At 49.7% G+C, this 21,041-nt stretch overlaps 1 protein-coding gene and 1 pseudogene across 1 annotated transcript; one reads left to right on the top strand and one right to left on the bottom strand.

Moving 5' to 3' along the window:
* Positions 1-617: 617 nt before the first annotated feature.
* On the top strand, positions 618-2,687 carry LOC135509778 (putative proline-rich protein 21). The gene is made up of 2 exons (XM_064930678.1): positions 618-622; positions 1,349-2,687. The coding sequence occupies exons 1-2, from the start codon at positions 618-620 to the stop codon at positions 2,685-2,687; spliced, it is 1,344 nt and encodes a 447-aa protein (XP_064786750.1).
* LOC135508925 (DNA-binding protein RFX7-like) overlaps positions 2,681-21,041 on the bottom strand; it is a 31,382-nt pseudogene continuing 13,021 nt past the window's right edge.

Genomic DNA, 21,041 nt, shown 5'->3' with positions numbered 1-21,041 from the left:
GTCTAAAGTAGTGCACTATATAGGGAATAGGGTTCTATAGGGCTCTGGTCTAAAGTAGTGCACTATATAGGGAATAGGGTTCTATAGGGCTCTGGTCTAAAGTAGTGCACTATATAGGGAATAGGGTTCTATAGGGCTCTGGTCTAAAGTAGTGCACTATATAGGGAATAGGGTTCTACAGGGCCCTGGTGTAAAGTAGTGCATTATATAGGGAATAGGGTTCTACAGGGCCCCGGTGTAAAGTAGTGCACTATATAGGGAATTGGGTTCCATTTGGGACACAGCTGTAAAATATTTTTTTCAACCCTGGGAGTAACACTCTGTCCACTGAAACGTGTGACTGCCCGTCTCAACATTATTCTCCATCTACAACTGATAATAAGTAAGTGTTTTTATACAGGATGGATGCCTCAAGTGACACTGCAAATAAAAATAGAATCATAAGGAAAAAAAGTATTGAAAACATTATCAGAGTTTAAACAGCTGCCTTGATATGAATGGTGAAGCTCTGGATGGTTCTAGAATTATAGAATCAGTTCTAGAATTATAGAATCGGTTGTAGAATGTGCAGATTCTATGTACTACTATATAGTATTATATACAGTCTGTCTGTAGGGATGGCGTAAGATTTGAAAATAAGGCAGCCATGTTTGTTGTAGCTTCCCTTCCTAGGAGTGTCATATTGGTTCTTCACCAGATAAGACTACCAGCACTAGCGAATCCAGCTCATCTTCCTCTTCAAAATCCCTCTCCATCTCTTCCTAATTGAACAGTACAAGTAGCATATATAGACTGACATTTAAACTGTTCAGATATGAACCAGTATGCCATTGATTTGGTTTCAATATGATGCATGATGGAGATGTCTTAAATTCAGCACCTGGTAGCTTGTGGATGCTACCCTTTTAGTGTTCGGACATGGCAGGCAAATGTACTGCTAAAATGTCATGTGCGTGTTATTAAGTTGTCTTGGAATGTTATATTTTTCAGTTTGGATTCACTTTTGAAGCACTAAAACAGGATGCTACATCCTACAGCAAATGTGTGATTATGTGATTTTGTGATCGTGTGAGTTATGTGATCGTGTGATTGTGTGATTGTGTGATTTTGTGAGTGTGATTATGTGATTTTGTGAGTGTGATTATGTGATTGTGTGATTATGTGATTGTGTGATATTGCGCCAGATGTCCTATGTGTTAGATGATTTCTGAATAAAACTATTGCCTTACTGAATGACACACAACATAGGAAGATATGGTTTAACTGTGTGATGTTCATTATACGTCTCACTGTCCACGTCTCACTGTCCACATCTCACTGTCCACATCTCACTGTCCACGTCTCACAGTCCACGTCTCACTGTCCACGCCTCACTGTCCACATCTCACTGTCCACGTCTCACAGTCCACGTCTCACTGTCCACGTCTCACTGTCCACATCTCACTGTCCACATCTCACTGTCCACGTCTCACTGTCCACGTCTCACTGTCCACGTCTCACTGTCCACATCTCACTGTCCACGTCTCACAGTCCACGTCTCACTGTCCACGTCTCACTGTCCACGTCTCGCTGACCACGTCTCGCTGACCACGTCTCACAGTCCACGTCTCACAGTCCACGTCTCGCTGTCCACGTCTCACAGTCCACGTCTCACTGTCCACGTCTTGCAGTCCACGTCTCGCTGTCCACGTCTCGCTGTCCACGTCTCACAGTCCATGTCTCACTGTCCACGTCTCACAGTCCACGTCTCACAGTCCACGTCTCGCTGTCCACGTCTCAGACCACGTCTCGCTGTCCACGTCTCACTGTCCACGTCTCGCTGTCCACGTCTCGCTGTCCACGTCTCACTGTCCACGTCTCACTGTCCACGTCTCACAGTCCACGTCTCGCTGTCCACGTCTCGCAGTCCACGTCTCACAGTCCACGTCTCACAGTCCACGTCTCAGACCACGTCTCACTGTCCACGTCTCACAGACCACGTCTCGCTGTCCACGTCTCACAGTCCACGTCTCGCTGACCACGTCTCACTGTCCACGTCTCACTGTCCACGTCTCACAGTCCACGTCTCACTGACCACGTCTCACAGTCCACGTCTCGCTGACCACGTCTCGCTGTCCACGTCTCACAGTCCACGTCTCGCTGACCACGTCTCACAGTCCACGTCTCACAGTCCACGTCTCACAGTCCACGTCTCGCTGACCATGTCTCACAGTCCACGTCTCACTGTCCACGTCTCGCTGTCCACGTCTCACTGTCCACGTCTCACTGTCCACGTCTCACAGTCCACGTCTCGCTGTCCACGTCTCAGTCCACGTCTCACTGTCCACGTCTCACAGTCCACGTCTCGCTGTCCACGTCTCGCTGACCACGTCTCACTGTCCACGTCTCACTGTCCACGTCTCACAGTCCACGTCTCACTGACCACGTCTCACAGTCCACGTCTCGCTGACCACGTCTCGCTGTCCACGTCTCACAGTCCACGTCTCGCTGACCACGTCTCACAGTCCACGTCTCACAGTCCACGTCTCACTGTCCACGTCTCGCTGTCCACGTCTCACAGTCCACGTCTCGCTGTCCACGTCTCGCTGACCATGTCTCACAGTCCACGTCTCGCTGTCCACGTCTCGCTGACCACGTCTCACAGTCCACGTCTCGCTGTCCACGTCTCACAGTCCACGTCTCGCTGACCACGTCTCACAGACCACGTCTCGCTGTCCACGTCTCACAGACCACGTCTCGCTGTCCACGTCTCGCTGTCCACGTCTCACAGTCCACGTCTCACAGTCCACGTCTCACAGTCCACGTCTCACAGTCCACGTCTCACAGACCACGTCTCACAGACCACGTCCCACCAGACCATATCTTCACTCACTTGAAATATACTCATTGATGATTTCATAGGAAGGTGAAATTAAGTGGTAATGGATTGTGATTCAGATATCTTAACAATAAAAGAGATTTCCAGGTGAGGATGGCACTTTTCCCTGGACAAACGGCCGAGAGTCCAGAAGTTTTTTTCTTCCCCTGACAAAACAATAAAAAAACAAAACCCCATAAATATACATATTTATTTTAAGCCAGTCTGTATCTGAATTGACACACCCTTGTCCCTATATTGTACACTGCTTCTGACTAGGGCCAATAGACAAAGACCCATAGTAAACTATATAAGGGAATGAGCTTCAATTCGTTCACACACAATAACATCATTAGCCCAACATCTCTACAGTCGTAGGCTGGTCTTTGCACTCCAGCCAGTCGAACGAGGAGTTCACAGTATCACTACATATCTGCTGAAACAGAGGATCGTTCTTCAGCTCTTCCAGTGTGGCGTCTTCGTACTGTTCTTGCTGTTGATTGGACGGATCGAACAGCAGGTCGGCGTCCAACGTGTTCAGGTCTGTGATGCTACTGGAGAGGTCGGAGGTCAGCCTGATGTCGTTGGTGAAGTCGGACGCCACAGCGGCGTTGAGTTCCGAGGCCACCTGACCAACCAGCTGAGAGCTAGGGTTGAGGCCTTCAGCGTGGACGTTGAGGCCTCCGTCACCTAACAGGTCTTTAACAGTGTTGTTGAAGTCTAGCTGTTGTTGTGCCTTGTCTTCTTCATCCTGTTGTTGTTGCTGCTGGGTGGTGATGGGCTGGAGGAGTTGGAACCCGGCCTGGGGAATCTGGAGCTGGGAACTCTGGAGCTGGGTGTGGGGACTCTGGAGCTGGGTGTGGGGACTCTGGAGCTGGGTGTGTGGACTCTGGAGCTGGGTGTGGGGACTCTGGAGCTGGGTGTGTGGACTCTGGAGCTGGGTGTGGGGACAATGGAGCTGGGCCTGGGGAATGTGGAGCTGGGGGTGGGGAATCTGGAGCTGGGTGTGAGGACTCTGGAGCTGGGCCTGGGGAATGTGGAGCTGGGGGTGGGGACTCTGGAGCTGGGTGTGGGGAATGTGGAGCTGGGAATGAGGACTCTGGAGCTGGGCCTGGGGAGTGTGGAGCTGGGGACTCTGGAGCTGGGCCTGGGGAATGTGGAGCTGGGAATGAGGACTCTGGAGCTGGGCCTGGGGAGTGTGGAGCTGGGAATGAGGACTCTGGAGCTGGGCCTGGGGAATGTGGAGCTGGGAATGAGGACTCTGGAGCTGGGCCTGGGGAATGTGGAGCTGGGGACTCTGGAGCTGGGCCTGGGGAGTGTGGAGCTGGGAATGAGGACTCTGGAGCTGGGGACTCTGGAGCTGGGCCTGGGGAATGTGGAGCTGGGAACTCTGGAGCTGGGGACTCTGGAGCGGCCTAGCCTGGGTTTGTAGTAGCTGGGGATGGAGCTGTCCTGAGGCCTCCTGAAGCTCCTGGATCTGCTGTAGCTCCAGGTCCACATCCTCACCACCAGGGCCTGATTGTGCTTGGTTGAAGCTCATCTCCCCGCCGCCGCCTCCGGTACTGGTGAGATAACCCCCGTGCTGCTGGAGCTCGAAAGAGGCAGGGCTGGAGCTGACAGTCTGCAGCTGAGACTGGTGGACGTTCCCCCTCCTCCTCCATCTCCTCCAATGGTGAAGCCCCCAGGGGCAGTCTGACTCTGAGACTGGTTCTCCAGCATCTGGGTGAGGTTCATGCGGGCGGTATAGTTGGAAGGGAGTTTGTTGATGCCCAGGCCCCTCACAGTGTCGTTCACGTCAGAGTCCATCTTACTCAGGAGGACGTTGGTGATCTTAGTGGCATTACTCTGGTGCTGTCCCTGGATGCCCTGCATCTCCACAACGCTCTGCATCATGATGTTTAAGGGCACCGATTGGCTGCGCTGGGCCATGCTGTGGAGGTTGCCGCCCACCGATTGGCTGTTGGACAGAATGATGAGTATTTCCTGTGAGGTCATGGGGGAACTAAACTGCGAGACAACCAATCGAGTGGTAGTGCCGGCGTCGGGGGTTGTGACGGTACCGCTGAAGGTCATCTGACTCACGGCGGGGCTGACGCTGCGGCAACGGAACGCCCCGCCCCCTGATGCCAAGGCTCCACCCTTGATGTCCAAAGGGGCGGGCACAGCGAAGCTCTCGTCCTGTTTGGTTGCCGTGTTGGTGGGTGTGGTCGATACGCTGGTCAACTGCTGTTGCACCGGAGAGATGGGGGTGAGATGTCCAAAATGGCTGCCGTCCTGCTGTCTGGACTGAGCCTGGAAAGACTGGCCACTGTGGCCCGGGACAGCGAAGGCGTGCGGCTTACGGAAATGGTCATCCACTAGATCCTGGTAACTAGGCAGGAGTCCACCAAGGCTGTGGTTAGAGATGGATAACCCGGAACCTGACTCTGCTCCGACTCCTCCAGTAGCTTCAGTACCACTACTGTTGTAGCGGTTGTTGATCCACTCCAGTTTAGCCTTATCTGGGTGCGTGGCCATGGGTCTCTGCATGGGCTTGATGGGACTGGAGGAGACAGACACCACGGAGGCATCGCGGTGACCCCCTGTCATGCTGGAGTTGATAGGGGTGAAGGCAAACGGGTTCCTGCATTCCACAGGGCTGGGCGGGATGCCGCTAGAACAGTTAGACAGAGCGCTTATAGGGGTGTGTCGGCCTCCTAGAGGCCCCTCCACGGGCGTGATAGGGGCCATGCTGTGATGGCAACAGGGGCTCTCTCTGGTCAGCTCGTGCCCACCGAGAGTCATCTCCGTGGGGGTAGGGGTTGGAGTCAGGGTAGGGGTAATGCTGCTATGGGCAGACTGGTAGAAAGAGGAACTATCCCCCTGGTGGTGAGTGTTGAGGATGGGCCCCTGGGGGCCCCCAGGCTGTCCCTGGAGAGAGATATTATCCACACAGCTACTGAACAACGGCTGGAGGCCCTTCAGCTTCATTTGTTCCTCCATCTGAACCAGCTCCTCCACTATGCTGTCCTGGGTCATATCGTCATCGTTGAAGGAGAAGTAGTCCATGGTGGAGCCGTGCTGGGAGGCTGAGGAGGCAAAGTCCACCATCTCCTGGTGAAGGCCAGATAACTGATCAGAGGAGTCTGAGGTCTGGGACATGATGTTGGAGAGTTGGTGTTGGTCGGTAGAACCCAGGGCCTGCTGCTTGGCGTGGTCTGCTGCGATCTAGAACAGAATGAAGTAGAACATAACTTTATTGACAATCAAAAAGGAGGAGGGACAATGTTTTATTGGTATTACCCAACAAGGATGATTTCAAAAACATCAAATGACATTTTAATAAGAAATGTGTCCATTGTTATAATATTGTGGAATGACACTTTAACAAACGTTTGTAAACTCCACAAATGAAAGAGAGTTAGCCTGATTTACTGTACTAGAGACCCATAGAGACCCATGTACTAGAGACCCCTAGAGACCCATGTACTAGAGACCCATAGAGACCCATGTACTAGAGACCCCTAGAGACCCATGTACTAGAGACCCCTAGAGACCCATGTACTAGAGACCCCTAGAGACCCATGTACTAGAGACCCCTAGAGACCCCTAGAGACCCATGTACTAGAGACCCATAGAGACCCATGTACTAGAGACCCATAGAGACCCATAGAGAGCCATGTACTAGAGACCCATAGAGACCCATGTACTAGAGACCCATAGAGACCCATGTACTAGAGCCCCATGTACTAGAGACCCATAGAGACCCATGTACTAGAGACCAATAGAGACCCATGTACTAGAGACCCATAGAGACCCATAGAGACCCATGTACTAGAGACCCATAGAGACCCATGTACTAGAGACCCATAGAGACCCATGTACTAGAGACCCATAGAGACCCATGTACTAGAGACCCATAGAGACCCATGTACTAGAGACCCATAGAGACCCATGTACTAGAGACCCCTAGAGACCCATGTACTAGAGACCCATAGAGACCCATGTACTAGAGACCCATAGAGCCCATAGAGACCCATGTACTAGAGACCCATAGAGACCCATGTAATAGAGACCCATAGAGACCCATGTACTAGAGACTCATAGAGACCCATGTACTAGAGACCCATAGAGACCCATGTACTAGAGACCCATGTACTAGAGACCCCTAGAGACCCATGTACTAGAGACCCATAGAGACCCATGTACTAGAGACCCATAGAGACCAATGTACTAGAGACCCATAGAGACCCATGTACTAGAGACCCATAGAGACCCATAGAGACCCATGTACTAGAGACCCATAGAGACCCATGTACTAGAGACCCATAGAGACCCATGTACTAGAGACCCATAGAGACCCATAGAGACACATGTACTAGAGACCCATAGAGACCCATGTATAGAGACTCATAGAGACCCATGTACTAGAGACCCCTAGAGACCCATGTACTAGAGACCCATAGAGACCCATGTACTAGAGACCCCTAGAGACCCATGTACTAGAGACCCATAGAGACCCATGTACTAGAGACCCATAGAGACCCATGTACTAGAGACCCATAGAGACCCATGTACTAGAGACCCATAGAGACCCATGTACTAGAGACCCATAGAGACCCATGTACTAGAGACCCATAGAGACCCATGTACTAGAGACCCATAGAGACCCATGTACTAGAGACCCATAGAGACCCATGTACTAGAGCCCCATGTAGTACTAGAGACCCATAGAGACCCATGTACTAGAGACCAGTAGAGACCCATGTACTAGAGACCCATAGAGACCCATAGAGACCCATGTACTAGAGACCCATAGAGACCCATGTACTAGAGACCCATAGAGACCCATGTACTAGAGACTCATAGAGACCCATGTACTAGAGACCCATAGAGACCCATGTACTAGAGACCCATGTACTAGAGACCCCTAGAGACCCATGTACTAGAGACCCATAGAGACCCATGTACTAGAGACCCATAGAGACCAATGTACTAGAGACCCATAGAGACCCATGTACTAGAGACCCATAGAGACCCATGTACTAGAGCCCCATGTACTAGAGACCCATAGAGACCCATGTACTAGAGACCAATAGAGACCCATGTACTAGAGACCCATAGAGACCCATAGAGACCCATGTACTAGAGACCCATAGAGACCCATGTACTAGAGACCCATAGAGACCCATGTACTAGAGACCCATAGAGACCCATGTACTAGAGACCCATAGAGACCCATGTACTAGAGACCCATAGAGACCCATGTACTAGAGACCCCTAGAGACCCATGTACTAGAGACCCATGGAGACCCATGTACTAGAGACCCATAGAGCCCATAGAGACCCATGTACTAGAGACCCATAGAGACCCATGTACTAGAGACCCATAGAGACCCATGTACTAGAGACTCATAGAGACCCATGTACTAGAGACCCATAGAGACCCATGTACTAGAGACCCATGTACTAGAGACCCCTAGAGACCCATGTACTAGAGACCCATAGAGACCCATGTACTAGAGACCCATAGAGACCAATGTACTAGAGACCCATAGAGACCCATGTACTAGAGACCCATAGAGACCCATAGAGACCCATGTACTAGAGCCCCATGTACTAGAGACCCATAGAGACCCATGTACTAGAGACCAATAGAGACCCATGTACTAGAGACCCATAGAGACCCATGTACTAGAGACCCATAGAGACCCATGTACTAGAGACCCATAGAGACCCATGTACTAGAGCCCCATAGAGACCCATGTACTAGAGACCCATAGAGACCCATGTACTAGAGACCCCTAGAGACCCATGTACTAGAGACCCATAGAGACCCATGTACTAGAGACCCATAGAGACCAATGTACTAGAGACCCATAGAGACCCATGTACTAGAGACCCATAGAGACCCATAGAGACCCATGTACTAGAGCCCCATGTACTAGAGACCCATAGAGACCCATGTACTAGAGACCAATAGAGACCCATGTACTAGAGACCCATAGAGACCCATAGAGACCCATGTACTAGAGACCCATAGAGACCCATGTACTAGAGACCCATAGAGACCCATGTACTAGAGACCCATAGAGACCCATGTACTAGAGACCCATAGAGACCCATGTACTAGAGCCCCATGTACTAGAGACCTATAGAGACCCATGTACTAGAGACCCATAGAGACCCATGTACTAGAGACCCATAGAGACCCATGTTCTAGAGACCCATAGAGACCCATGTACTAGAGACCCATAGAGACCCATGTACTAGAGACTCATAGAGACCCATGTACTAGAGACCCATAGAGACCCATGGACTAGAGACCCAAATAGACCCATATAGACCCATGTACTAGAGACCCATATAGACCCATAGAGACCCATAGAGACCCATGTACTAGAGACCCATAGAGACCCATGTACTAGAGACTCATAAAGACCCATGTACTAGAGACCCCTAGAGACCCATGTACTAGAGACACATAGAGACCCATGTACTAGAGACCCCTAGAGACCCATGTACTAGAGACACATAGAGACCCATAGAGACCCATGTACTAGAGACCCCTAGAGACCCATGTACTAGAGACCCCTAGAGACCCATGTACTAGAGACCCATAGAGACCCATGTACTAGAGACCCATAGAGACCCATAGAGACCCATGTACTAGAGACCCATAGAGACCCATGTACTAGAGATCCATAGAGACCCATGTACTAGAGACCCCTAGAGACCCATAGAGACCCATGTACTAGAGCCCCATGTACTAGAGACCCATAGAGACCCATGTACTAGAGACCCATAGAGACCCATATACTAGAGACCCATAGAGACCCATGTACTAGAGACCCATAGAGACCCATGTACTAGAGACCCATAGAGACCCATAGAGACCCATAGAGACCCATGTACTAGAGCCCCATGTACTAGAGACCTATAGAGACCCATGTACTAGAGACCCTTAGAGACCCATGTACTAGAGACCCATAGAGACCCATAGAGACCCATAGAGACCCATAGAGACCCATGTACTAGAGACCCATGTACTAGAGACCCATAGAGACCCAAAGAGACACAGTGGGTCATAATAAGCACTCACAGTCTGAGTGAAGGCCTGTTTCTGCAGCTCCTCCACATATCCTGCAGCTGTCTCTTCCAACATTGTGCTTTTCATGTTCCCCATCCCAGAGACAGAGTGTTGCTGTGCCCCTACTGCCATCCCAGAGACAGAGTGTTGTTGTGCTCCTACTGCCATCCCAGAGACAGAGTGTTGCTGTGCCCCTACTGCCATCCCAGAGACAGAGTGTTGCTGTGCTCCTACTGCCATCCCAGAGACAGAGTGTTGCTGTGCTCCTACTGCCATCCCAGAGACAGAGTGTTGCTGTGCTCCTACTGCCATCGCAGAGACAGAGTGTTGCTGTGCTCCTACTGCCATCCCAGAGACAGAGTGTTGCTGTGCTCCTACTGCCATCCCAGAGACAGAGTGTTGTTGTGGTCCTACTGCCATCCCAGAGACAGAGTGTTGCTGTGCTCCTACTGCCATCGCAGAGACAGAGTGTTGCTGTGCTCCTACTGCCATCGCAGAGACAGAGTGTTGCTGTGCTCCTACTGCCATCCCAGAGACAGAGTGTTGCTGTGCTCCTACTGCCATCCCAGAGACAGAGTGTTGCTGTGCCCCTACTGCCATCCCAGAGACAGAGTGTTGCTGTGCTCCTACTGCCATCCCAGAGACAGAGTGTTGCTGTGCTCCTACTGCCATCCCAGAGACAGAGTGTTGCTGTGGTCCTACTGCCATCCCAGAGACAGAGTGTTGCTGTGCCCCTACTGCCATCGCAGAGACAGAGTGTTGCTGTGCTCCTACTGCCATCACAGAGACAGAGTGTTGCTGTGCTCCTACTGCCATCGCAGAGACAGAGTTTTGTTGTGCTCCTACTGTCCCTGCTGTGATCTGCTGTAGTAAGGCCTGTTGTTGCTGCTGCTGCTGCTCGGACACTGCGGTGGTGGTTGTACCAGAGGCTTCAGTGCTGCTGGTGTGACTGCTGACAGTGCTGAGACGTAGAGTTAGAGAGGACTGGTCTTCCTGTTTAACAAGCAGCAACGAGGAGGACTGGGGCTTCACACTGACAGTCTGCGAGGACAAGGAGGAGATCTCTGCGTTCGCGACGGGCGAGTCAGACAGCGCCAGGATCTGCGTGGGCACTAGGTGTTGTTTCACCGTCACTCGACAGGGGGCGCTCTCCGGTCGGGCCGGCGTGCTTTGTCTGGCTGGGACCCTCTTGACAGCGGCGGTAACCACTGGTTTGGGGTCAAAGGTCACACCTAAAGGTTGCTGGGAGATGAAGACACGCTTCACAGGGATCACGTGGGAGGAATCCAGACCAGGGCCGGTTCGCTTCCGGGGACTCATAGAACGTGACGCACAGGAGGAGGAGTCTCTAGCAGTCAATGGGGTAACAGCCGATAAGCCATTGGACGAGGAGGACTTTCCGCTGACGCTAGGAGTGTTCTGATTGGCCGAGGGCACAACAGTCAGATAAAAAGGACTTTCTTGGTGACAGTTGGCAGTGCTGTTGTTGTTATTGCTGTCCTGCTTGGTCTCTACCCTAATAGTCGCTGTATTGGTGGCAGAGGGGGGAGGGGAGCTAGAGGAAGGGTAGCTTTTGGTCCTGGTGGCAACTCTTTCAGGTCCTGGGGAGCATATGACCAGGAGCGAGGGTTCGCTGGACGCTCGGTACTTAGTGGCCCTCTCTGGACGATTGGACCCACCGGGGACGTCTGTATGGTGCTCAGTTTATCAGAGTTAACGCCGGGTCAGTGATGATGGCCTCAGGAGCCACTGTGGAGGCCGGGGCGCCAGGCCGTACTGCAGGGCATTGTGGGGTGGCTGTGGGGCCTCCCTGGCTCTGTCCCTGTTGCTGGACCTCCTCTAGGGCAGCGATGGTGGTAAAGGTGGTGGTGGTTCCCATCCCGGCCGAGGCTGAAGCTGGCCTGAGGACCATACTGTTACTGCTGGTACTGATAGTGTTGCTCTGGGTCAGGGAGATGGCGGTCATTTTGACCAGCTGGGGCTGGATCACGTGGTGGGTTTTCATGGGGCTGTTGGTGATGAGCAGGGTGGGGGGCGAACGCAGGGTGATGCCCCCCGTGGCAGAGGGCTTGGGGAGGATCTGGGGGTACCTGTGGCGTCAGGAGATGGAAATAGTTTATTAACACAAACCATATAGGGCTGGTTTCTTGGACTAAAAACAATACTCAATGGAGAATGTTCATTGAATTAGCTTTTTAGCTACAAGGGCTATGATTGAGGGATGCTACTGTATCTAGAACCTGAAAGGGTTCTTCGGGTGTCCACATATGAGAACCTTTTGAAGAACCTTTTTTGGTTGAAGTTAGAACCTCCAGTTAGAACCCTTTTGGTTCCAGTTAGAAACCTTTTGGTTGAAGTTAGAACCTCCAGTTAGAACCCTTTTGGTTCCAGTTAGAACCCTTTTGGTTGAAGTTAGAACCTCCAGTTAGAACCCTTTTGGTTCCAGTTAGAACCCTTTTGGTTGAAGTTAGAACCTCCAGTTAGAACCCTTTTGGTTCCAGTTAGAACCCTTGTGGGTTCCATGTAGAACCCTTTCCGCAAAGGGTTGTAAGAATATTTTGAAGATAAATACACAACGCAGAGGACGAGAGGTCAATACAGTACTAAAGGTCAAGAGGACGAGAGGTCAATACAGTACTAAAGGTCAAGAGGACGAGAGGTCAATACAGTACTAAAGGTCAAGAGGACGGAGAGAGGTCAATACAGTACTAAAGGTCAAGAGGACGAGAGGTCAATACAGTACTAAAGGTCAAGAGGACAATACAGTACTAAAGGTCAAGAGGACGAGAGGTCAATACAGTATTAAAGGTCAAGAGGACGAGAGGTCAATACAGTACTAAAGGTCAAAAGGACGAGAGGTCAATACAGTACTAAAGGTCAAGAGGACGAGAGGTCAATACAGTACTAAAGGTCAAGAGGACGAGAGGTCAATACAGTACTAAAGGTCAAGAGGACGAGAGGTCAATACAGTACTAAAGGTCAAGAGGACGAGAGGTCAATACAGTACTAAAGGTCAAGAGGACGAGAGATCAATACAGTAGTAAAGGTCAAGAGGACGAGAGGTCAATACAGTAGTAAAGGTCAAGAGGACGAGAGGTCAATAGAGTACTAAAGGTCATTGGAAATAGTGTTGTTTTTTATGTAATAGGGGATTAATGATCAATGGGTCAGAGACATGGGAGGAATTTCAGTCCGGGACTCATCGCGACATGGTAAGTTCTCATTGGTATACATTGAGCCTGAAATAGGATACTTGTTATTTGGCCATTGGCCCAGTTTTATTGCAATGAATTCTAATTGGTCAACCACAGGCTAGGGTTGGGTTATAAAACTTCATCCTGTCACTTTGTTCACTGGAGATAATCACTGAGAGAGAATCACTGAGGAGATAATCACTGAAGATAATCACTGAAGATAATCACTGAAGAGAATCACTGAAGAGAATCACTGAGAGAGAATCACTGTGGAAAAAATCACTGAGAGAATCACTGAGAGAGAATCACTGTGGAAAAAATCACTGAGGAGAGAATCATTGAAGAGAGTCACTGAAGAGAATCACTGAAGAGAATCACTGAGAGAGAATCACTGTGGAAAGAATCACTGAGAGAGAATCACTGTGGAAAAAATCACTGAGGAGAGAATCACTGAAGAGAGTCTCTGAAGAGAATCACTGAAGAGAATCACTGAGAGAGAATCACTGTGGAAAGAATCACTGAGAGAATCACTGAGGAGAGAATCACTGTGGAAAGAATCACTGAGGAGAGAATCACTGAAGAGAATCACAGAGAGAATCACAGAGAGAATCACTGAAGAGAATCACTGAAGAGAATTACAGAGAGAATCACAGAGAGAATCACTGTGGAAAAAATCACTGAGGAGAGAATCACTGAAGAGAGTCACTGAAGAGAATCACTGAAGAGAATCACTGAGAGAGAATCACTGTGGAAAGAATCACTGAGGAGAGAATCACTGTGGAAAGAATCACTGAGGAGAGAATCACTGAAGAGAATCACAGAGAGAATCACTGAAGAGAATCACAGAGAGAATCACTGTGGAAAAAAATCACTGATGAGAGAATCACTGAAGAGAGTCACTGAAGAGAATCACTGAAGAGAATCACTGAAGAGAATCACAGAGAGAATCACTGTGGAAAGAATCACTGAGGAGAGAATCACTGAAGAGAATCACAGAGAGAATCACTGAAGAGAATCACTGAGGACAGGGGAGAATCAATACCTACCTCTCAGCATAACATCCATGATTTGTCCTCTTTGAATAATTGTTTTTTTTTTCTCCCAAAAAGGGTTATCATATGGGGACAGCTGAGAAACTCTTCTGGAACCCTTTTTACTAAGAGTGTAGGGTGGGCTTAATCTGTGTCCGGAAAACCGTCCAATAGTGTATCTAAAGTATTCTGTAGAAATAAAATCTATTATTATGATAAATGGTGATGATGATGATGATGGTGATTCTCATTATTACCTGTGCCTAGCCAGGCGGTCTCCCACGGGGCTGGCTGAGATGTTCTGGGGCGTTTTAGGGGACTGTCTGTGGGCCAGAGACTGGGTGTGGGTGACCACCTGGAAGTTAACCGTTGGCATGACCTTCCCCTCGGCGGACCCCACCGGGCTAGGGGATGTCATCAGCTGCCTGCTCCTCTGGACCTGCCGGTAGAAACACACAGTGGGACCATGTTAGACGACGGCCGCTTGTAATGCCAAGGGCCAGAGGTTCGAAATTACTTTTTATTATTACTGGTGAAGGAGGAAGTAACACTCCTCAGGCATAGAATATGGGCCCAAGGTCATGTAGATCTGGGCCCAAGGTCATGTAGATCTGGGCCCAAGGTCATGTAGATCTGAGCCCAAGGTCATGTAGATCTGGGCCCAAGGTCATGTAGATCTGGGTCCAAGGTCATGTAGATCTGAGCCCAAGGCCATGTAGATCTGGGCCCAAGGTCATGTAGAGCTGGGCCCGAGGTCATGTAGAGCTGGGCACAAGGTCATGTAGATCTGGGCCCAAGGTCTTGTAGATCTGGGCCCAAGGTCATGTAGATCTGGGCCCAAGGCCATGTAGATCTGGGCCCAAGGCCATGTAGATCTGGGCCCAAGGTCATGTAGATCTGGGCCCAAGGTCATGTAGATCTGGGCCACTATTCAGAAAACCTCTCAGAGTAGGAGTGCAGATCTAGGATCAGTTTAGCCTTTTATATCATAATAAATAAGAGGACAGATCCTAGACCAGCACTCCTACTCTGAGACGCTTGATACATACTGCCCCGGTCTCAGAGGAGGAATGCAGATCTAGGATCAGTTTTGCCTGGAGCCCTTTACACTCTTACCCTTACAGGGGTTGAAAATGGTAGATACATACCGCACAGGACAAGAAATTGCCCCTATCTCTCCCGCTAATTGATACATTTTTGCTACTTTTTTTGTTGTCTAAATGAGGGAAATGCTGTAAATTAAGAGGACTCAATGAGACGTTGAGGATTGTAATAAATATTGCTTTGACGTCAATCAAGCAGAGCCAAACATACGTGAATCCAAATGTGCACTTCACATTTTCCATATCGTAAAACTCATATCATACACTGTGTCAACGTTGATGATCACTATGTCAGATGTACAGTTACAAGATGACATGACGTCACATCCTGCAGGGCTCGACACTAACGCCCGCGGCAAGTATAACATTTATTAAGTTGTCCGGAACGGACATGTAAAAAAAAAATACCTAGGCAAAAAAAATCACAATATCAAACAATAACTCTGATCAGAATGTGATCAGAATTGGATCAATGTCCTCCGGGTGTGATGTGTTGCACACTGTCCTCCCAATCTCTGCAGGGCGAGTACAATTATTGTAGGTCTCCATTGATCTGTCTTTTAATCATGCAGTCGGGAGAGATGCGTTTTTGTCAAAACATTCATTTGCCCAGTTAGTGAGTCATTTGCCCAGTTAGTGAGTCATTTGCCCAGTTAGTGAGTCATTTGCCCAGTTAGTGAGTCATTTGCCCAGTTAGTGAGTCATTTGCCCAGTTAGTGAATCGTTTGCCCAGTTAATGAGTCATTTGCCCAGTTAGTGAGTCATTTGCCCAGTTAGTGAGTCATTTGCCCAGTTAGTGAGTCATTTGCCCAGTTAGTGAGTCATTTGCCCAGTTAGTGAATCATTTGCCCAGTTAGTGAATCATTTGCCCAGTTAGTGAGTCATTTGCCCAGTTAGTGAGTCATTTGCCCAGTTAGTGAGTCATTTGCCCAGTTATAGCTCATTTTAGGTCAGCAATGAAAATCCTGGAAAAGTCATGATGTGTGCACCATCTGCGTGTGCCAGTGGACCATAGCCAGAGGAAAGCGAGAGAGAGAGAGAGACATTGTGCAGCAGGTAAAACAATGATATACAACAGACTAACTAGAAAACCAATTCAAAACATAGTGTAGTTGGGCTGGTTAACTATTTAGCTATGTTGTCATGTCCATTGTCATGCCCCGTGTCCGAAAATAACTTTCCAACGTCACGCGTGTAGAACGGCAAATGGCCGACACAAATTTGATACGGGTGCGCAGTTAATGAAACCAATGCTGCATACTCCGGTTGTCTCTCAAGCGCTCAGAATTGTGGGTGTTGAGAAATAATTCTGACACCGTTGGAAAATTACGATTCTCCTCTAGTCATTCTGACAAAGTAAAAAAATATTCTTAGAATAGCCTAATTGACAAGTGGCTCGCGTCACTGGGCAGCTCACGGCTGGGTTTCCCTTTGTAATCCGTGAGAGTTTGGAAGCCCTGCCATATCCGACAATTGTCTGAGCCGGCGTAGTAGGATTTGATCTTAGTCCTGTATTGCCTGATTGATGGCTCATCGGAGATCGTAGAGGGATTTCTTATAAGCGTTCCGGTCCTTGAAAGCGGCAGTTCTAGCCTTTAGCTCAGTGCGGATGTTGCCTGTAATCCATGGCTTCTGGTTGGGATATGTACGTACGGTCACTGTGGGGATGACTTTGCCAATGCACTTATTAATGAAGCCGGTAACTGATGCCGTCGGATGAATCTCGGAACCTATTCCAGTCTGTGCTAGCGAAACAGTCCTGTAGTTTAGTATCCACTTCACCAGACAACTTCCTGATGCTTCCTGTTTGAGTTTTTGCTTTTAAGCAGGAGTCAGGAGGATAGAGATATGGTCAGATTTGCCAAAATGGAGAGAGAGCTTTGTACACATCACTGTGTGTGGGGCAAAGAAGATGGTCTAGAGTTTGTCTCCTTTAGTTGCACAGCTGACATGCTGGTGAAACAGATTTCAGTTTCCTTGCATTAAAATCCCCGGCCACTAGGAGCGCCACCTCTGGATGAGCGTTTCTTGTTTGTTTATGGCCCTATACAGCTCTTAGCGCCAGCATCGGTTTGTGGTGGTAAACAAACAGCTACCAAAAAAATATATATAGATGAAATATCTCTTGGTAAATAGTGTGGTCTACAGTTTATCTGAGCAGAACCCCGAGACTTCCTTAATATTAGAGATTGTTAACAACAGCCGGTGCGCAAAGAGACACACCTTTCCCCCACTAACCCGAAGCTGCCGTAAGGTCTTGACGATTAATAGAAAAACCAACTAGATGTATCCATGTCCTTGTTCAGCCACAACTCTAAAAATCATATTACAGTTTTTCAGGTCCCGTTGATAGTCTTAAACAGAGCTTGTCAAGTTTGTTCTCCAGTGATTGTATGTTCGCTAGTCTCTGGGATTAGGGCCCGGTCTAGTCGCTGGGATTAGGGCCCGGTCTAGTCTCTGAGATTAGGGCCCGGGCTAGTCTCTGGGATTAGGGCCCGGGCTAGTCTCTGGGATTAGGGCCCGGGCCAGTCTCTGGGATTAGGGCCCGGGCTAGTCTCTGGAATTAGGGCCCAGTCTAGTCTCTGGGATTAGGGCCCGGGCCAGTCTCTGGGATTAGGGCCCGGGCCAGTCTCTGGGATTAGGGCCCGGGCTAGTCTCTGGGATTAGGGCCCGGGCTAGTCTCTGGAATTAGGGCCCAGTCTAGTCTCTGGGATTAGGGCCCGGACAAATCTCTGGGATTAGGGCCCGGGCTAGTCTCTGGGATTAGGGCCCGGGCTAGTCTCTGGAATTAGGGCCCAGTCTAGTCTCTGGGATTAGGGCCCGGACAAATCTCTGGAATTAGGGCCCGGGCTAGTCTCTGGGATTAGGGCCCGGGCTAGTCTCTGGGATTAGGGCCCGGTCTAGTCTCTGGGATTAGGGCCCGGTCTAGTCTCTGGGATTAGGGCCCGGTCTAGTCTCTGGGATTAGGGCCCGGAATGTGTCTGTGTATCTGTGTGTATCTGTGTGTGTGTATCTGTGTGTGTGTGTATCTGTGTGCGTGTATCTGTGTGCGTGTATCTGTATGTGTGTATCTGTGTGTGTGTATCTGTGTGTGTGTATCTGTGTGTGTGTATCTGTGTGCGTGTATCTGTGTGCGTGTATCTGTGTGTGTGTGTATCTGTGTGTGTATCTGTGTGTGTGTATCTGTGTGTGTGTGTGTATCTGTGTGTGTGTGTGTATCTGTGTTTGTGTGTGTATCTGTGTGTGTGTGTGTATCTGTGTGTGTGTGTGTATCTGTGTGTGCGTGTGTATCTGTGGGTGCGTGTATCTGTGTGTGTGTGTGTATCTGTATCTGTGTGTGTGTATCTGTGTGTGTGTGTGTGTGTATCTGTGTGTGTGTATCTGTGTGTGTGTATCTGTGTGTGTGTATCTGTGTGTGTGTGTATCTGTGTGTGTGTGTATCTGTGTGTGTGTGTGTATCTGTGTGTGTGTATCTGTGTGCGTGTATCTGTGTGCGTGTATCTGTGTGCGTGTATCTGTGTGCGTGTATCTGTGTGTGTATCTGTGTGCGTGTATCTGTGTGTGTATCTGTGTGTGTGTATCTGTGTGTATCTGTGTGTGTATCTGTGTGTGTGTATCTGTGTGTGTGTGTATCTGTGTGTGTGTGTATCTGTGTGTGTGTGTGTGTATCTGTGTGTGTGTGTGTGTATCTGTGTGTGTGTGTGTGTGTGTATCTGTGTGTGTGTGTGTGTATCTGTGTGTGTGTGTGTGTGTATCTGTGTGTGTGTGTGTGTGTATCTGTGTGTGTGTATCTGTGTGTGTGTGTATCTGTGTGTGTGTGTATCTGTGTGTGTGTGTGTGTATGTGTGTATCTGTATCTGTGTGTGTGTGTATCTGTGTGTGTGTGTGTGTGTGTGTATCTGTGTGTGTGTGTGTGTTTCTGTGTGTGTGTGTGTGTGTATCTGTGTGTGTGTGTGTGTGTATCTGTGTGTGTGTGTGTGTGTATCTGTCTGTGTGTGTATCTGTGTGTGTGTATCTGTGTGTGTGTGTATCTGTGTGTGTGTGTATCTGTGTGTGTGTGTATCTGTGTGTGTGTATCTGTGTGTGTGTATCTGTGTATCTGTGTGTGTGTATCTGTGCATACATATGTTATCCCATCGTACCGTGATGGGGCTGGGGACGGTTGCCACCACAATACCAATGGTAGGTTGTGGTGAAAGCAGGGCAGGACTTCCACAGGGGATAGCTGGCCCTGGGGTGCAGGCCTCGGTCCTCCTGGCCTGGTTCTGTCCCTGGGCCTCTCCAGGCAGGGGGGACTGGAGCTTCTGCTCCTGCTGTTTCTTCTGGATCTTCCTCTGGAGCTGCTGCTTGGCGTCCACCGAGGGAGAGGCCAGCGTCTTCACCTGCGGCTGGAAGGACGAGGCCTCAGACGTGGGCACGAACGCATGGGTTGGCGTGGGCGTCTTCAGACCTGGTGAGACGTACAGATGAGAAAAGAGATTTCTCAACACGCCTGAGAAATGTTTTTTTTTTGTGTGTGTGTTTTTTTAACCAACTACAGCTTGATACACGAGCAAGTCTCACAACTTCGTTCCCATCAACAGCCCGACACCTAGCCCCGTTACCCGTGGTTGTCTGCTTAGCGTTGCCACGGACTTGGTGCCAATGTAGTGACCGTCGAGTGACTATTGACTGTCGAGCCCCCTGTTGACTGTGGCCATCAACAACACACAATACCGTCTCTACCAACATCCCCATTAGCCATGCCTACCTCTACCTTCCATACTACCATCCCCATTAGCCATGCCTACCTCTACCTTCCTTACCACCATCCCCATTAGCCATGCCTACCTCTACCTTCCTTACCACCATCCCCATTAGCCATGCCTACCTCTACCTTCCTTACCACCATCCCCATTAGCCATGCCTACCTGTACCTTCCTTACCACCATCCCCATTAGCCATGCCTACCTGTACCTTCCATACCACCATCCCCATTAGCCATGCCTACCTCTACCTCCCATACCACCATCCCCATTAGCCATGCCTACCTCTACCTTCCATACCACCATCCCCATTAGCCATGCCTACCTGTACCTTCCATACCACCATCCCCATTAGCCATGCCTACCTCTACCTTCCTTACCACCATCCCCATTAGCCATGCCTACCTGTACCTTCCTTACCACCATCCCCATTAGCCATGCCTACCTGTACCTTCCATACCACCATCCCCATTAGCCATGCCTACCTCTACCTTCCTTACCACCATCCCCATTAGCCATGCCTACCTGTACCTTCCTTACCACCATCCCCATTAGCCATGCCTACCTGTACCTTCCATACCACCATCCCCATTAGCCATGCCTACCTCTACCTTCCTTACCACCATCCCCATTAGCCATGCCTACCTGTACCTTCCATACCACCATCCCCATTAGCCATGCCTACCTCTACCTTCCTTACCACCATCCCCATTAGCCATGCCTACCTCTACCTCCCATACCACCATCCCCATTAGCCATGCCTACCTCTACCTTCCTTACCACCATCCCCATTAGCCATGCCTACCTCTACCTCCCATACCACCATCCCCATTAGCCATGCCTACCTCTACCTTCCATACCACCATCCCCATTAGCCATGCCTACCTCTACCTTCCACACTACCATCCCCATTAGCCATGCCTACCTCTACCTCCCATACCACCATCCCCATTAGCCATGCCTACCTCTACCTTCCATACCACCATCCCCATTAGCCATGCCTACCTCTACCTTCCACACTACCATCCCCATTAGCCATGCC

The sequence above is a fragment of the Oncorhynchus masou genome, chromosome 22 (genome assembly GCF_036934945.1).
Source record: "Oncorhynchus masou masou isolate Uvic2021 chromosome 22, UVic_Omas_1.1, whole genome shotgun sequence".
Classification (NCBI taxonomy): Eukaryota; Metazoa; Chordata; class Actinopteri; order Salmoniformes; family Salmonidae; genus Oncorhynchus; species Oncorhynchus masou.
Note: the sequence above shows the minus strand (reverse complement) of the source record. Positions and strands in the feature narration are given on the sequence as shown.